Raw genomic sequence first — 18,949 nt, 5'->3', positions numbered from 1 at the left:
CTTGAGGCAATGTAGCAACTGCCTCATGTACACAGACAATCATCTCCTACCACCCAGCACCACAACCTGTGAGAGATGCACTTATCTAGCCAAACTGGAGGTAAAGCTCTCTCCAACCAAGACTGGACTTGACAGTCAAGAGGAGAAAGTAAACGCTTGCACCACACTTGTCACATTGTCCCACTAAACCTACACCACCAAAATCCACACACAGAAACACAAACATTCACAGAGTCTCTCAATAATAACCTGCTCAAGCAACAGAGACCTCCAGAGCAGAAACGCAAGCAACCTCCACCCAACACAACCCAAATGACACATAGCCCACAGACTCAGTGTGCCAATAAACCACAGCCTATAAGGCAGGCCAACATACCAAACACAATGGTCACAGGTGACTCTATAGTCAGAGCACACTGATGTCCCACTCACCAGGCTAAACAAGGAGAAGGCTACTGTCATCTGCCTGTCTGGTGCTATGCTCCACCACATAACCCACGCACTCGGGTCACTCCACAAGTACAATTATGACTCTGTCATTGCCTATGTTGGTGTGAAAGACCCAAGATGTACCTCCCTGGACTACATTAAGAGAGACATGGAAAAGCTCTCCAATCTTGTAGCCCAGGCAAGTATGACCCTAACCCCAAGTAACAACCTGCCATCACCCAGAATGATACTGCTGTACAAGGACAAAATGATTGACTTCAACAATTGGCTAAGCTTCTGGTGTCATTCTAAGGAGATCCAGTATCCGTCTGCCTGGAACGACATGGTCGACAGACCACAATGCTTTGCCAGAGATGGCCTGCACCTGTCGTCACTGAGCTTCCGGATACTGGCTAAGGCTGTTGCCACCCCTATAGTGCCTTTTTTAGGCAAGATTCAAATGACAAATTGACCACAGTAACAGGAGCAGGCAGGCAGGCAAAAACTGTGGGTAATGCTAGAAGTCTAAATCTCAAAATGCACTCCCTCGAGGCACTTCTTAAAATGGAGAACATAGATATCTGTGCAGTGACTGAGACCTGGCTCTAGCGAGCACTGCTGCATTACCAGGCAGCAACTCATACCACACTTTTCGCCATCTAACCTGGACCAGAACACCAAAGGTGAAGGTGTGTACATATTCATTAAGGATATCCACACCTCCAGGCTAGTTGCACAGCATAATGCATCCGAGGTTATCCAAGTGCAACAAACTCTGGGCAAAACTGCAATCCAAACTATAGCCTGCTACAGATCCCCCACCATGCCCCAGGTTTCCACTCCTCTTTTCTTGATGTACTGGAAAATATCAGGGTTCAACCAAACACCCTAATAATGGGCGATTTTAACTATCCCACCATTAACTGGGAAAACTACTCGTGTACCAACTCCTTCACTCAACACTTTCTGAAATTCATAAATTCCAATGCCCTGGATCAACTTAGCCACACCCACACCAGGGGCAACAATAGCCTAGACCTAGTCATTACCAACATGACTGACCAGTGTTCCACACCTGAAATCAACTCCTTGTTGGTCGGATCCGACCATAAGCTAATCACCCTAGATATCCGCATCCCACACCCACCCACCATTAAGGAAACCACTGCAAAAATTTCTCTAAAGTCAACTTCATGCTTCCTAAGACAGAAGTGGCAAACTTCATGACACCCATCCAGATGAACAATACAGTTGACTGCTGAATCCTACACAAATGCACTCTATAAAGCACTTATACGAGTGCATGGATCATGCTATCCCAAACAGAACCAAGACGCTATCCTCCAAAAAAAAGGAAGCCAATCTGGTGGTCCCCTGCCATAAACGAACTCTACAACAGAAGGAAGAAACTGTTGCAAAAACGAGTAAAATCCCATGAGTGGAGCAGCTCGCTGGTCACCCTCAGTAAGAAGCGGAGATCCCTTATAAGATGCTCCAAAGGTAGCTACGAAAACAAAAAACAAAAAAAAAAAAAAAAACCGCCACCGATTCTATGGGCGACCACAAAGCATTCTATTGCTATGTCAAGAATCTCAATGGCAACACCCGGATCTGCTAGGAGTTACAGCACAACGGCACAAAAATTACAGAACCAACTGATATTGCCAACATCTAGCAGACAGGTTCAGTGCTAACTTTACCCCCATCTCACCCCCTAAAGGGCCCATAATCTATACAGGAAGAATGCAGAGTCCCCGTAATCGCATCTATGCAGGTAAAAGCTGCACTCTCTAAAACCAAAAACATAGCATCCATAGGACCAGACATCACAGGCTGCGTTTTACACGAACTTCAGAATGAACTGGCTCCCCACCTAAGCACCATGTTCAGTCTCACGTCAGGCCTTGAGCCCACTGAATGGAACACAGCAACAGTTATCCCACTCCACAAAGGGGGAGCCATCACTGATCCTGGGAACTATCGCCCCATTAGCCTGACGAGCCTGGTCTGCAAGGCCATGAACGTATCATCATGGAACTCAAACAGACATTGGTAAACTTCAAACTCTGGACCCCACCCAGTTCAGGCTTGTGAAAGGCAGATCATGCCTTCTGAACCTGATCGACTTTGAGGCAGTCAAAGCCGTAGATGAGGATAAGGTGGTACACACAGCCTATCTCTCCCTCCCCAAGGCTTTTGACACCATTCCCTATTCTGGAATTACAGCCAAACTCACTAAACTAAGTATAAATCCCTATGTCACAAGATGGGTTGCCAACTGGCTCACTGACCGAACCCACACTGTAAAAGTTGCAGACTCCAAATCTGACTTCAAACCAGTAACAAGTGGAGTACCACAGGGTTCAGTCCTGGGACTTCTGTTTGGCAACTACTTCTCTGAAGTACAGACTAACACAGAAGGTCTCTGGCTAATGAAGTTCGCAGATGACTAAACTAGAAGCCATAGCAGAGTTCCCAAATGATGTGGACATCCTACAGAAGGGCCTCACTGAGACAGATGCCTGGTGTCAAGAGACATGGCCTCAAGCTCAATGCCAAAAAAGTCCATTATCATCCCCTTTGGCAAAAAATGGCAGTCTACTTAATGCCGAATGTGTGATAAGAGACCTTGGGACCAAGGTGGACAGTAGTCTCTCCTCTGACAATCACATCACCACAGTAGTCAGGAAATCCTACCTGGCACACCTCACCACAAAAGGGTTCTCATCCAGGAAAAAAAAAAAAAAAAAAAAGAGGTCATTGTTCCCCTCTACTCGGCACTCAACCCATTATAGAGTACAACGTCCCTTTTGGAATGTACCTCACAAGACATCTGCAACAGCTGGAAAGGCCATAGAAGTACCTCACAAACAGGATTAGTGGCCTCAAACAGATACCCTACACAGTTTCAAACTCCAGCTTTACTCTGTAGCATTTCGCCTACTCCGAAGAGATCTCTGGGCAACATATAAAGCTATGTTAAACCCAGAGTTGTTGGACATGCTATACCTATAGAAATCCCAATCCCTCTAAGCTACACTCTCTAGGGACCTAAACCTTGTCACCACAATAAACAGGACATGCTGGAGGGATAGCTTTCTGTCACAGAGACTTCCTATACTCTGGAACAAGCTACCCATCTATGTCAAGCAAAGTTCATTAGCACTTTTCAAGAAAAATCTCAAGTGGATGCAAAATAGGAAATACATCCCGGGATCACTTTTGTGGCTCTGCCCAACACAGGCACAGGAAATTAACTTTCTTGGGTGGCGTAAGCCAGAGAACCTTGTTGCCTAGGCTTACTTAGGCCCTTGGGCCGATAGTCTAGTACCTACCTATGAACCTACCTATGAACCTGTCTTCGGAATGAACCAACTGCTACTTATGAAGCATGAAGGAATGTAGCCGTTTTAGGACTTCCAGCATCTGCCAGAGATATCAACAAACCCTTGTCTGTTTATTTTTATAGGTAGACACTAAATGCTACCACCTTCTAGCAATGGGGGTTTCACCTGGGAACTAGAAGTCAGAAGACAAGAAATTATGTAATTCTGCAAGCTAGCCCAGCAGTAATATAAGATATTTTGAGAAGTCCCTCAGTGAGACGGGATTCTGCATGCTGTCTTGGACCAGACAGCAGCTAAAAGACCTACCCACAACACCTACCTTGCTCTATTAGCAAGTTCTTTGGTTATACTAATTTTCTTAGACACAATCAAGAATACAAAGAAGCTTAGTTTGCATATTTGTATGAGCCTGTACTGCAATGTTGTTTTAAATATTCCTTGTAGTTTTGTGCATTTGATGCAGAGAGCTGCATCTGGAAAGTGTGGACCTGTTATCTTCCCAGGGAACATTCCCCACGGTTGCCAGTGGTGAGGATTGAGGCTCCTTGATTACTGGTCCAGTGGTGGGTCATCACAAGGACATTCACTCAAAAGAAGAAATCAGCTTAAGAATTACAAACAACCTCAACCACCAGAGATAAACTGCACCCTACTTCACTGTACACCTTAACTGATCATTTTAAATTGGAGCACCAAAGATGCAGACATTTACCACAATAGAAAAATGCTGACAAAGCAGCCCTCAAGCCAACTGTTCAGTAAGGGTAAAGATGTACATAACTAAACCCTTAGAGGGCAGAAAGAAATCACACTGAGGCATTACTATAACACTTCACTTGTAAATCAACATTTACTAAAGTGATGACTACAGACCAAGCACTTTTACTGTTCTTGATGTTCTTAGAAGCTCATTTCGGGTTAAGAATTTGCTCTTTTACAGACCACTTTTTGAGTCGAGAACAGTGGGTTATACTTTTAACTAGTCTGCCAACGATCAGTAGGGGAATTTAAAACGTACCCAGATTTCTTCTCTCTCTCTAAATTGGCCATAGGTGAGAGTGCACGTGTGTGTGCGCACCTTCTGTGGAAGGTTGGGCACCGGGCTGGCAACTCGACACTGTCAAACTCCACTGCCAATCATGAGCAAACAGGTGATAAGGTTGCCACCCGTCCCATTGTCAGCGGGACACTCACGGGTTGAGCTGCCTCATCCCGTTGCCCACTGTGGAAAGTAGTGGGACTTGAAAAGTCCCGCTTTTCAATCGCACTGAATTGCCATGGAAAAGCCGCAATTACTTCCGGCTTTTCCACGGCAATTCAGTTACGTCACCAACCCGGACCTGCAGGCAAAGCTGCTGCCTGTTAGCTCCGCGTGCTGTAATTCATGCAGTAATTGGCTGCAATTCGTGAAAGGGGTGGGGATTGGGGCAGGAAAAGCCCTGCAAAGATCGCGGCTGTAGGAGCACTTTGTTTAAGCGCTTCTACAGCCGCTAAAAAAAAAAAAAAAAACACACAGGATTTTTTTTCTAACGAGCCAGTCAGCCATGCAGCCATCCATTCTTCCAACCAGCCAGCCATCCATTCATCCAACCAGCCAGCCATCCATTCATCCAACCAGCCAGCCATCCATTCATTCAACCAGCCAGCCATTCATTCAACCAGCCATTTATTCAGCCAGCAAGCCAGCCATTCATTCAGCCAGCCAGCCATCCATTCAACCAGCCAGCCATTCATTCATTCAAACAGCCAGCCAGCCATTCATTCAAACAGCCAGCCAGCCATTCATTCAAACAGCCAGCCAGCCATTCATTCAAACAGCCAGCCAGCAATTCATTCAAACAGCCAGCCATTCATTCATTCAAACAGCCAGCCATTCATTCAAACAGCCAGCCATTCATTCAAACAGCCAGCCATTCATTCAAACAGCCAGCCAGCCATTCATTCAACCAGCCAGCCAGCCATTCATTCAACCAGCCAGCCAGCCATTCATTCAACCAGCCAGCCAGCCATTCATTCAACCAGCCAGCTAGCCAGCCATTCATTCAGCCAGCCAGCCAGCCATACAACCAGCCAGCCAGCCATACAACCAGCCAGCCAGCCATACAACCAGCCAGCCAGCCATTCAACCAGCCAGCCATTCAACCAGCCAGCCATCCATTCATTCAACCAGCCAGTCAGCCATCCATTCAACCAGCCAGCCATCCATTCATTCATTCAACCAGCCAGCCATCCATTCATTCAACCAGCCATTCATTCAGCCAGCCAGCCAGCCATTCATTCAGCCAGCCAGCCAGCCATTCAGCCAGCCAGCCAGCCATTCATTCAGCCAGCCATTCATTCAGCCAGCCATTCAGCCAGCCAGCCATTCATTCAGCCAGCCAGCCATTCAGCCAGCCAGCCAGCCATTCAAACAGCCAGCCAGCCATTCAAACAGTCAGCCAGCCATTCAAACAGTCAGCCAGCCATTCATTCAAACAGCCAGCCAGCCATTCATTCAAACAGCCAGCCAGCCATTCATTCAAACAGCCAGCCAGCCATTCATTCAAACAGCCAGCCAGCCATTCATTCAAACAGCCAGCCAGCCATTCATTCAAACAGCCAGCCAGCCATTCAAACAGCCAGCCAGCCATCCAACCAGCCAGCCATTCACCCAGCCAGCCAGCCATCCATTCAACCAGCCAGCCAGCCATCCAACCAGCCAGCCATCCATCCAGCCAGCCAGCCATCCAACCAGCCAGCCAGCCATCCAACCAGCCAGCCATTCAACCAGCCAGCCATCCATTCATTCAACCAGCCATCCATTCAGCCAGCCAGCCATTCAGCCAGCCAGCCATTCAGCCAGCCAGCCAGCCAGCCAGCCAGCCAGCCAGCCATCCATTCAACCAGCCAGCCATCCAACCAGCCAGCCAGCCATCCAACCAGCCAGCCATTCAACCAGCCAGCCATCCATTCATTCAACCAGCCATTCAGCCAGCCAGCCATTCAGCCAGCCATCCAACCAGCCAGCCATTCAACCAGCCAGCCAGCCATTCATTCAACCAGCCAGCCAGCCATTCAGCCCAGCCAGCCATCCATCCAGCCAGCCAGCCGCCCATCCATTCAGCCAGCCAGCCATTCATTCAGCCAGTCATTCATTCATTCATTCAGCCAGCCAGCCATTCATTCAACCAGCCAGCCAGCCATTCAGCCCAGCCAGCCATCCATCCAGCCAGCCGCCCATCCATCCAGCCAGCCGCCCATCCATCCAGCCAGCCAGCCGCCCATCCATCCAGCCAGCCAGCCGCCCATCCATCCAGCCAGCCAGCCGCCCATCCATCCAGCCAGCCAGCCGCCCATCCATTCAGCCAGCCAGCCCATCCATCCAGCCAGCCAGCCGCCCATCCATTCAGCCAGCCAGCCGCCCATCCATTCAGCCAGCCAGCCGCCCATCCATTCAGCCAGCCAGCCGCCCATCCATTCAGCCAGCCGCCCATCCATTCAGCCAGCCAGCCGCCCATCCATTCAGCCAGCCAGCCGCCCATCCATTCAGCCAGCCAGCCGCCCATCCATTCAGCCAGCCGCCCATCCATTCAGCCAGCCAGCCGCCCATCCATTCAGCCAGCCAGCCGCCCATCCATTCAGCCAGACATCCATTTATGCAACCAGCCAGCCGCCCATCCATTCAGCCAGCCAGCCATCCATTCATTCATGCATGCAGCCAGCCAGTCATTCATTCATGCAGCTAGCCATTCATGCATGCAGCCGCCCATCCCTTCATGCAGCCGCCCATCCCTTCATGCAGCCAGCCATTCAGCCATTCTTCCATCTAGCCATTCTTCCATCTAGCCAGCCAGCCAGCCATGCATCCCTTCATGCAGCCAGCCATTCATTCATTCAGCCAGCCATCTATCCCCTCATCCAACCAGCCATCCATCCGCTACTCCCACCAACCAGCTAGCCCCACCAGCAGCCGGCCAGCTAGCCACTTCAGCAGCCAGCCACTCCAGCAGCCATCCGTCGTGCCCAAAACGGCATCTCCTTCACCAGTCCTGTGGCGATGTCATGGTAGAGGGCGTGGCCAGTGTCATATTGGCCACACCCCCATGTCCCACTTTGGTCCGCTGAAAAGGTGGCAACCCTAACAGGTGACCTGCTGTGTCGACCCCTAACCAGTAAAAGCCAAAAGACGAATTAGTGAATCTAGAGAGATAGGCTACGTTCAAGACTTATCACACAATGTAAATACTTTCATTCATTTGGTCACGTGTTTCACATTAATTGCATAAACGGACAACCAATGAGATGACGGGTGTTGGCTTTAAGCTACACTGCCTACCCACGCCAAATAATAACTCACACGTTCTCAGTACCCGCTATGCAACCATTTGCAAAGAACATGCCTCTAACATTTTCTCATGCCATTTTCTGCAGTACTATACACGCGGTAATCAACATTCAGCTTATAAACCTTCACACACAAAAATGATTTCGGCAAACACATCCCACTTTTACACTCAACTGTAACAAACTTTCAAAAACAGCCATTAAATCCTTCCTCAAAATCACCAGGTACGTCATCCTGTAATCCTTTTGCCATCGTCCCGATTACCTCTAAATTGAGACTCTTACAGTCGGTAACTGGTCTGTTGAACTCACATTTTCATGGTTCCTTTAGGGCCTAGGTTGGTTCTTAGTACATCCTGAAGTCCCCGAGCTGCACTGATATTGACCGCTAGTGCAGCCTGTGCCCGAGCTACTTCAGCCTTAGGATTAAGTGCTTTGATTGCAGACATGATGAACACGCGTGGTGCCGGCTACCCGACCAGAAGAATGAACGGCTAAAAACTTCCACCACCACTTAGGGGGTAGATTCAAAAGAAAGTTCCGGCTACTTCTAGAAAAATGTAACGTGCTTGCCAATATGGCACCGCCTCTTCCAGCCTGCTATTGGACATCGAAAAAGCTTCTTATTCCGACTGGCTTACAGTCCCTATCGCTCATTATTTTCTTCCGTGCGGGCTGACTTAAATCGTAGACAATGGTGTAATCTCGAAGTCGTTGTGATTTGCCCATGTTTTACTTCATTTCCTGGAAGTGGTGTGGAGTGCTGACCACGTGTTTCAAAGTGTTGAGTTATGCATTATGGTTAGTTATTAATTTTTCCAAGGCTTCGTAAAATACTATTTCCGTTGCCTTTATTTATAGCTTTATCGGTGTAACATTCTGCAATGTGTGATGGTGATGAAAATATATCTCTGGAATTTCTGTCCAAAATGTGGAACCCAACCTCGCTGTGGAAAAAGCAAAATGTGGAGTACTGCTGCATATAACGTGGAATGGGCAAAAAGTGCAACACTTTAATAGCTTGACGACTTCATCTAGGGAGTTCACATGAATACTTTATAGAATATAGAGCAATTTTGATGAATTAATATTATTTAATACATTGCAAGTGTTAGGCTGCACCTAGACAGAACTGTATGCATACTTCTGAGTATTGAGCTGCACCTTATCTGAAAATCTGTCAGTGCTCTATCACTAATTTGTGTATTAACTAATGTGATATTGTTCTTGGTTTGAAAAAGTGCCCTGGACTCCTGTCACACCATTCTTTTGGATTTCCTATACTTTCTGCTTGCCTTGTAGCCTTAATCTGTTGTTACTGCACTCTGGGTGGCTCCAGACAGTGCTTTTTTTTACATTGGGATGCCTTTGCTCTGCTCCATAGTGGCAGTAGAGAGGGGCCAAGTCACTTAAAAAAACTTATTAAATTACCGTGTATGATATAGGCCATGTTACATTTATATAAATGACAATAAACCATAGCAACAGGATCTCAGTTGCAAGCATTATACATCCCAAACCATGCAACAATTGTAGTTGAAAACATTACACATCATTTTTAACACATGCAGTCATTGTTAGTCCGCCATTACATAGCTTATTTAAATCCTGCTTTCTTTTAAATCTCATTTCACCTCTGCATGTATTGATCCCATAGTTCCCATTTTTTCCTATGTAATTTGCTTCTACACTTTTCTAAAGATATCGGTTCCAGTTGTTTTAACTCTGTTACTGTCAGGGGCCAAATCACTTCCAAGCTGGAATGCACTGTTTGAAGCATCTAAGTGCTGCTTGCTATTGGCCAGAGGGCCAGTTTGTGTGTTTGAGCTTGTTTCTGTCTGGCTCATTATCTCTGAATTCCAACTCACTGAGCAACAACACTGTTGTTCCCGGAGGCTTTTTGTCCCATCCAGTTAAGTCCACTGCAATAAGTGCCTGAAAAGGCTGTTTTGCACTGTATCTAAAATATTTGAAGTTCTGACTTCAAACTGTGCTGTTTCTGAACAATATTTTGCACTTTAAACCTGCCTTTTAACTGTTATTGCTAACATGTTGCAAATGTTTGTTGGGCTGCATCCAGACAACCAGAATTGCAGATTCACTGCTGAGTACTGAACTGCACTTTATCTGAAATATATTATTACTCTCACTAAATCTGTTTATTAACTACTCTAACCTTGTTCTTGGTTTGAAATTATCAGTGCCATGGACTCTCTCCATTACCATTTAATTTGGTTTCCAGCACTTTTGGCTTCTCACCTTAATCTGTCGTTCCTGCACTCTATGCAACCCCCAAACAATTGTTTTTATATTAGGAGGTCTTTGGCTTGTTCCCTGATGACAGTAGAGAGGACCCAGGTTATTTCTTAGTTGTGATACACTGCTTGAAACCTCCAAGTGCCTGCTTGCTATTTGCCCAAGGGCTATTTTTTTATTTGAGTTTTGTTTCAGCCTTCATAAAGTCATCAGGCCGGATTCACGATGGCTTGCACGGAGTGTACGAGTAGAGTAAGACTCCATGCAGCCATCATGTCCGACGAGTGATCCAGGAACAGCTTGTAGGGGCTTGTAAGAGAGCTCCTAAAACGTCTTGTACACGGACAGGGCTGGGATATGCAAATTACCTCACTTGCAGCCAAAAGGCATGCAAATGAGGTAAATTTGCGATCCAGGAAGCATAAACCTGTCCGAGTAGGAGCCGTGTTAGCTGCAGAAATGTACTCAGTTGACAACTGAGTACCGTTCTGCAAATAGCACAATGGAGCCTTGTCAGCTCCAAATAAAGGTTGCATATGGTTGAGGAAGCATGCCAATGGCCAAATATACGGCCATTGGAAATGTTCCCAGATGCAAAATTAAAATAAAAATACTTTTTTTTTTTTTCCGGCGATTTCCGATGTTTAAGCGCAGCGCTGCACAAACGGGGTGTACTAAAAAAATCATAAAATAAGAAAATAAAAGCCATAAACGTGGAATCTATGAAAACTGTTAAATTACAATGTAAGGGAATAGCAGGCTGAAGACAACATGGCCACCGAGTAGGGGATGCTAAGGGGAGAAGCCCAGTCTAAGACATGTAACCAAGCATTAGTAGGCAATCCTATGTAAATGAGTGTTAGGATAGTGAATCACACTTTTACATAGCAAACGAGCACGGTCAGTGGAGTGTAGGAGTAGGATATGGGGAGTAACAGAGTAGGAGATAGGTGACATCACAAGGGGGTATGTATGAAAGTAGTGAAGCTCATAGGAGCAGAGTGGCATGTGTCAGCTGTCAGTTAGACATCATGGAAAGAGGTGTGTCAACAGGTAGGCCAGGGAAAGCCAAGAAATTGAAGGTGTATACTGTGGATAACACCAAAGTTTCTTGCTGAGCGGGTATGCGCGCCTGTAAACCCGAGTAAGAAAGAGTGCGCGTGTAAAAGCGTGAGTGCGCACATTTAAGCCAGAGTAAGCATGTATAAGGCTGTTTAAAGACCTGTAAGCGTGTTTGCGCTGGTGTGCGTGCGTTTTAACCCAAATAAGCAAGTTGTAGTCCGTCTAAGCATGTGTGCGCGCGTGTGAGCTGCTGTGAGCGTGTCTGCACTTGTATGCGCGTCGCTCCCCCCTGCGCAAACAGAAAGTAAAAAGGAAGCACAACAAATAGTAGGAGGCTACCAGGGAATACTAGTAGAGCTAGCAGGTGAAAACAATCAGAATCAGGCAATTACACAGGCAGAACACTAGCCCAGCCCAGCACTTAAAACTCTGCAAACAACAGTGCAGTTTGTTTCTCTCAAGAGACACTGCAACACTGGAGTAAGCTACTAGAAGTGAAAACTGAAAAAGCTTCACTTAGACAAAAAATGCTAGGGGCTGCCATTGCTGTTATAAGGCGACATATGCAACATGCTGATGGTGGTGACAATGCAAATGCTGCCGGACAACCCACAGTGAGGAGACGGAGAAGAGTGTACAGGCCCAGGGTCACCTACCAGGGGTTACATGAGCTGGAGATACTGGAGCGCTATAGAGTGGACAGAGACCTCCTGCAGCAAATTGTTGAGCTGTGCAGGCCACGCCTCACACACACAGCCAACACAGGGGAACCCATCCCAGTGGAAACCAAGGTATGTGTTGGCCTAAGAATACTAGCAACATGTACCTTCCAGAGACCAACTGGTGATATGATGGGGATATCACAGGCATCAGCATCCAGGGTACTGCACCAGTTCCTGGATGCCATGTCAGCACATGTCGGTGATCATGTATATTTCCCCAATTCCCGTGAGGTATTGGCCAGCAATATGCGTCTCTTCCAGCAAATAGCAGAATACCCTGAGGTAGTGGGTGCAATAGACTGCACACATATACGCATCAAAGCACCAGCCGGTGAGCGGGGTAGGGCCTACATTAACTGCAAGGGTTTCCCCTCCATCAACTGCCAGGTCGTGTGTGATGCCCAGGGCATAATAATGAATGTATGTGCTGGCTGCCCTGGAAGCTACCATGATTCCCATATCTGGCATCTGACACAGCTGTACCAGACATTTGCCAATGGGGACATCCCACATGGTCACTTAGTGGGGGATGCTGGCTATGCACTGGAGCCGTGGCTGATGACACCCATCAGAAACGCACACACACCTGAACAGGAACGCCATAATGAGGCACATGCACAAACACAAAATGTAATTGAGCGTGTGTTTGGGTTGCTCAAGTCACGGTTCCGGTGCCTGGACACATCTGGTGGAGCCTTGCAATACTCACCAACTACATGTACCCAAATTGTCATGGTATGTGCTATGCTACATAATATGATTCTGCGAAAACAGCTGCAGCAGGACCAGCATAGGCCTGGGCCAAACAGCCCCCCACCATTGCCAAGGCCATCACAGGCAGAGTGTGACTCGGAGGAGGAACAACCTGAGCCTGCCCCAGTAGACAGAAGGAGGTGTGCCCAGTATGCCTTGGCCTTGGCAAAGAGACAATGCATAGCACATACACTGGCTCAGTAGGAACCCTGGAAATGATACCTCTCTCTGACTCCCACATATAGTGAAAGGGATGCCTAAGTTGACACAACCTGCTTTCAAACATGTGCAGGGAGTGTATTATGTGCATCTGACATAGGCAGCCCTGCAGCACCACCTGAGGCATGATTGCCATGTGTTAAGCAATGTAAGGTAGTGCTAAACAGCATTTACCACCATGTAGTATATGGAAACTTGATGACCATGAGTATCATCCTACCCTCACCAAACATGATGCCACAATATGAAGACAAGATGATCAATTATAACAATTGGCTTAAGTATTGGTGTCAGTGAAAGGGGATCCAATGCCTGTCAGCCTGGGATGACATGCTCGACAAGACATGATGCTTCGTTAGGGATGGCTTTCACCTGTCACCTGTGGCCTTTTGGATATTGCCAAAGGCTCTTGTCACCCCCATAGTGCCATGTTTAGGTAAGGCTTGAAAGACAAGCCCATCTCCATAGGTATCACAAGGGATAAGAAACTAGAAGTAATGCTACTCAATGCCAGAAGTCTAAACTGCAAGATGCACACACTCCAAACTCTCCTCAGCATAGAGAATGTTGATATCTGTGCAGTAACAGAAACCTGGTTCAAGGCTCCCAAGAGCACCCTAGCACTAACAGGTTACACCTCATACCATACTTTACAGCCACAAAACATGGAACAAACTACAAAAGGAGGGTGAGTATCAATATTTGTCAAAGATACCCACACCCCCAGGTTGGTGGTACAGCATGAAGCATCAGAGAGTATCCATGTACAACTAACAGTGGGTAAAACCGCCTTCCAGTTCATAGCCTGCTACAGACCACCCTCCTAAACCCAGGAACCACACTTGGCTGACTGGAGAACACATGAAAATATGAAGGTCTCCCCAAACACCATTATATTGGGCGACTTCAACTACCCAAACATAGACTGGGAGCATTACCCTAGCTGCAACACCCTAGCCCAAAGATTCCTAGAATTTATAAACTCAAATGCTATGGAACAACTTGCTACCACTCCCACAAGAGGGGAAAACATACTGGACCTGATCATCACCAACATGGGGACTCTATGCCCAAGACCAGAAGTGTATCCCTCACTGGTAAGATCAGACCATAGAGTAATCTCACTGGATATTCACATCCCGACCCCAGCCCATGGCCAGAAAACCACAGTGAAATATTTTCACTAAAGCAAATGTCACACTCCTCAAAACCGAGGTGGAATCCTTCACAGCCCCTGTGCCTGTGGAAAATATGGCCCAGACCTTAGAACCCTTTATAAACGCATTCTATGAACACCTTCAGGAATGCATGGATCATGCAATCCCAAATAAAACCAAGATCCAATCCTCCAAAGGCAGGCATCCTGTCTGGTGGACCCCAGCCATAAAAAAAACATACACTACAAGGAGGAAGCTACTATATGATAGAGCAAAATCCCAAAAAGGGAAGGCATCTCTGATCAGTATTATTGAAAAACTACGGCCACACATAAAATCGTCTAAGGCCATCTTTGAGATAAAAATTGTACAGGACACTAAGGATAATCACAAGGCTTTCTTTAGTTATGGTGGGAATTCCCAGATATGCTCAAGAATTAGTCCAAAATGACAAACAATACACCAAACCCACAGACATTGCCAACATCTGAGCTGACAGGTTCAGTGCAAACTTCTCCCCCCCCTCCCCACCAAAAGGGCAAATAAATATCCCAGCAGAGTGCTGCCCCCCCCCTGACATCTCAGATGCTCAGGTAACAGCCAGCCTCTCCAAAGCAAAACACACAGCATCAATGGGACCAGACAGTGTCCTGGGCTGTGTCCAACATGAACCCCAAGAAGAATTGAACACAAACATAAAACCACTGTTCAATCTCATCCTTACCACAGGATATGTACCCAAAGAGCAGTGTACAGCAACAGTGGTCCCTCTCCACAAAGGTGGTGCCTCAATGGATACTGCAAACTATTGCCCCAGAAGCCTGACTAGCTTGGTCTGCAAAGCAATGGAAAGGATCATCATGGACCTCAGAAATAAAGATATTGGGGACCTACAGACACTGGATCCTACCCAGTTTGGCTTTGTTAAGGGCAGATCCTGCTTCTTAAACCTCGTTGAGTCATTTGAAACGGTCACCAAGGTCATTGACGAGGGGAAGGTGGTCCACACAGCCTACCTGGACCTCGCAAAAGCCTTCCATACAATACCCCACTTGGTCATTATAGATAAGCTCACCAGCTTCAATATAAACCCCTATGTCACTAGATGGGTTGCAAACTGGCTCAAGGACAGAACCCACATGGTCAGAAATGCTGGTGCCATGTCAGACCCCAAACCAGCTACAAGTGGCATCCCACAAGGCTCAGTCCTGGGACCTCCCTTGTTTGGTATATATTTCTCGGAGGTACAGGCCAACACAGAAGGACTGTGGCTGAACAAGTTTGCAGATGACTGCAAACTGGGTGCCATAATCAACCCTCCAGCTGACACAAGCATCCTACAAAAGGGCCTCATAGAAACAGACAACTGGTGCCAGAGCCATGTCCTCAAGCTAAACGCAAAAAAGTGTACAGTCATCCCCTTTGGCAAAATCTAAGTGCCCACAAATTACCACATAGGTTGTAACCCATTAAGTATGGAAGAAGTGATAAGGGACCTGGGGACCCAAGTTGATAGCAATCTCTCATTTGACAACCACGTGGCCAAAGTGTTTAGAAAAACATTTCATATAGCCCACCTAATCATGAAGGTATTCACATCTAGATCAGGGGAAGTCATCGTGCCTCTTTACTCATCCCTCATCAGGCCCATAATTGAATACAATGCCCCTTGTGGGGTGTACCTTATCAGACACCTGCAGCAGCTGGAAAGACCACAAAAGTACCTCACCAGGAGGATCAAAGGACTCAAACACATGCCATTTGCTGCCTGGTTAAAGAAACTGCAGCTCCACTCAGTGGCATACCACTTGCCCAGAGGTGATCTGTGCCTGATGTATAAAGCCATGTCCAACCTGGAATCAATGGACATGCTGCACCTTGGAAAATCAGAATCCCATCAAGCTATGCGCTCAAGAGACCTGAACCTCAGGACTGAAATAAATTGGACATGCTGGAGTGACAGATTCATAACCCAGAGGCTCCCTCCACTCTTGAGTAAACTCCCACTCCAGGTTAGCTAGAGTCCCTCACTGACTCTCTTCAAAAGAAATCTGGATGAGTGGATGGGAGATTGTAGGTTTTCCCTGGGTATCACTTCTATGTCACTGTTAGACAGAGGCACAGTATACTTACCTTGAAAAATGTCATGGCAAACTCCACTTAAAATGTGTGTTGAAAGCCAAACACACTCTGGCTAGGATTATAAATGCCCTAGGGCAGATAGCCTAGTATGAACCTATGAACAGAATCACACACACCAACTAGTACAACTGTGGTCAATGTGGAGTAATGTTTGGCAATATCCACCCAAGTTGGTGAATACACAGCAATGTTGGACAAGCCTAGTTTAAGTAGGCCATAGCTGAACAAAATGCAACATGCTCATAGTTGCCCAACTGGCCCTTAACCAGTCTGATCTGCTCAGTATGAACATTTAAAGCAGTGATGGGACTCAAACCCATGATACTGTGCACCATAGTGAAAGTACTGAAACAGTACACCATGACAGTATTGCAGTGTTCAGCCAGTATGAAAGAATGTTGACAAGTCTTTGCAAACTATCCCATGGAAACCCTGCAGGCACAGCACAATCCCTGTTGAGTTATGACACAAACAAGTCTGGCAGTAAGAACACAACATGACTTTCAACACACACAGTATAAATGTCAATATTGGTCATGTTCACACACAGCCTCAAATGTAGTGGACTTCAGTTCACAACATATGGAAAGGTCACACTGGGCATGCTCACACACTTGGATAAATGAGACATATGTCAGGCAACAAACCATGGAAAGCCTGAACTGGGCATGCTCACACACTTAGGCCATGTCTGAGTATAGCAGTCGGCCACACATATCTGGCAGTTGTATGTGTTAAGTCAGGAACCTCCCACGATCCAGCAATCTGCCCTGTGCACACAGTTAAATGACAGCAGACACATATATTAATATACTGGAACTCTGTCATGATCAAACATGTTACACAGATACACAAGTTGTTCATAGAAACTGGGAAAGCTATGATAATAAAGACCTGCAAACAGTATCAGCAACAAATATTGTGCATCCCCAACATAAACATAGGTGCAGAGGTCGATACTAGGCTGTCTGCCCTAGGGAATTTATAAGCCTAGGCAGAGTGTATTTCGCATCTGCCTCCCCAGTAGAGTAGCCTACTGTGCCTCTGTAAAGTAGGTCACAGAAGGCATCCTTTAAGGCTAGTTTGCTGTGCCTCTGTCAAGCAGGGACACAGTGGAGATCCCAGGGGTGAATTTGCAATTTCCCATCCATATGGCTGGATTTTGCTGGAAGAGGATTGGCGAGGGGCTATGTCTAACTTTAATTGGGATTCAATTCCAGAGTGAGGGGAGCCTCTGGGTAATGAATCTGTCCCTGCAGCATGTCCTATTTAGTTTTGTGCTGAAGTTTAAGTCCCTGGAGTGTGTAGCTCTAAGGGTCTTGGATGTTATGAGGTGGAGCATGTCCATTACTTCTGGGTTTGACATGGCTGTGTACGTCAGGCATAGATTACCTCTGAGTAGGCGTTAAGCAACTGAGTAGAGCTGGAGATCCTTTAGTTCAGCTGCATAAGACATCTGTGTGTAGCCCATGATCCTCTTGGGGAGGTACTGTTGTGGGCACTGTAGTTGCTGCAGGTGTTGGGTAAGGTACACCCCAAAAGGGCCATTGTAGTCAAACATGGGCCTGATGAGTGACTAGTAGAGGGCCACAATGACCTCCCATGATGTACATGCAAACCCCCATGTGATAAGGAGGGCTATATAAAGGTCTTTGCAATGACTCTGTCAATGTGATTAGCAAAGGAGAGGTTATGATCTATGTTGGTCCCCAAATCTGTAAATACATCTTCTGTACTTAATGGATTACCACTTATGTGGTGATTTGTGTGCACCTTGTTTTCCCCAAAGGGGATGACTATGCATGTCTTAGCATTTAGCACGAGGCCATGGCTCTGGCAAGAAACATCCATCTCTGTGAGACCCTTATGGAGGAAGCATGTGTCAGCTGCAGTGTTGCTTATGGCTCTCAGTTAGCAGTCATCTGTGACGTTTGTTAGACATAATCCCCCCGTGTTAGTCTGAACCTCAGAGAAGTACATACCAAACAGGACAGGTCCCACAACTGAGCCCAGTGAGACACCAGTTGTAACTGGTCTGGAATTGGACATGGCACCTGCAATTCTGACCATGTGGGTTCCATCCCTGAGGCAGATAGCAACACATCTAGTGATATAGGGGTTGATACTTAAGCTGGTAAGCATATGTATGATGCCTGAGTGGGGTATTGTGTTGCAGGCTTCTGCAAGGTACAGGTGGACTGTGTGAACTACCTTGCCCTCATCCATGGCTTCAGTAACCGTTTCAAAGATATGAACTATGTGTAAGAGGCAAGATCTGCCCTTAACAAAGCCGAATTGTGTATGATCCACTGTCTGGAGTTTCACAATGTTTTTGATTATGACTTCCATGATAATACGCTCCATAGCTTTTTCTACCACACTAGTCAGGCTTATGGGGTGATAGTTCCTGTGGTCCGTTGTGGCACCACCTTTGTGGAGTGGGAGCACTGTATCTGTATGCCATTCTCAGGGAACATATCCTGTAGTAAGGCTAAGTTGGAACAGTGACTTAATGTGAGTGTTAAGTTCTACTCAGAGC

The 18,949-nt window shown here is 46.7% G+C and overlaps 1 protein-coding gene across 1 annotated transcript in view; it reads right to left on the bottom strand.

Annotated features, from left to right (window-relative positions):
* The window catches only part of CCT6A (chaperonin containing TCP1 subunit 6A), a 1,157,445-nt gene extending 1,148,742 nt beyond the window's left edge, over window positions 1–8,703 (bottom strand). Inside the window, exon 1 of the mRNA XM_044054211.1 lies at window positions 8,412–8,703. Within this exon, the coding sequence (XP_043910146.1) occupies window positions 8,412–8,548 (137 nt within the window). The 5' untranslated portion in view covers window positions 8,549–8,703. The remainder of the gene's footprint in view (window positions 1–8,411) is intronic.
* Between the last annotated feature and the right edge of the window lie 10,246 nt (window positions 8,704–18,949).

The sequence above is a fragment of the Protopterus annectens genome, chromosome 13.part0 (assembly GCF_019279795.1).
Source record: "Protopterus annectens isolate FY-2018-M chromosome 13.part0, PAN1.0, whole genome shotgun sequence".
Taxonomy (NCBI): Eukaryota; Metazoa; Chordata; order Ceratodontiformes; family Protopteridae; genus Protopterus; species Protopterus annectens.
Note: the sequence above shows the minus strand (reverse complement) of the source record. Positions and strands in the feature narration are given on the sequence as shown.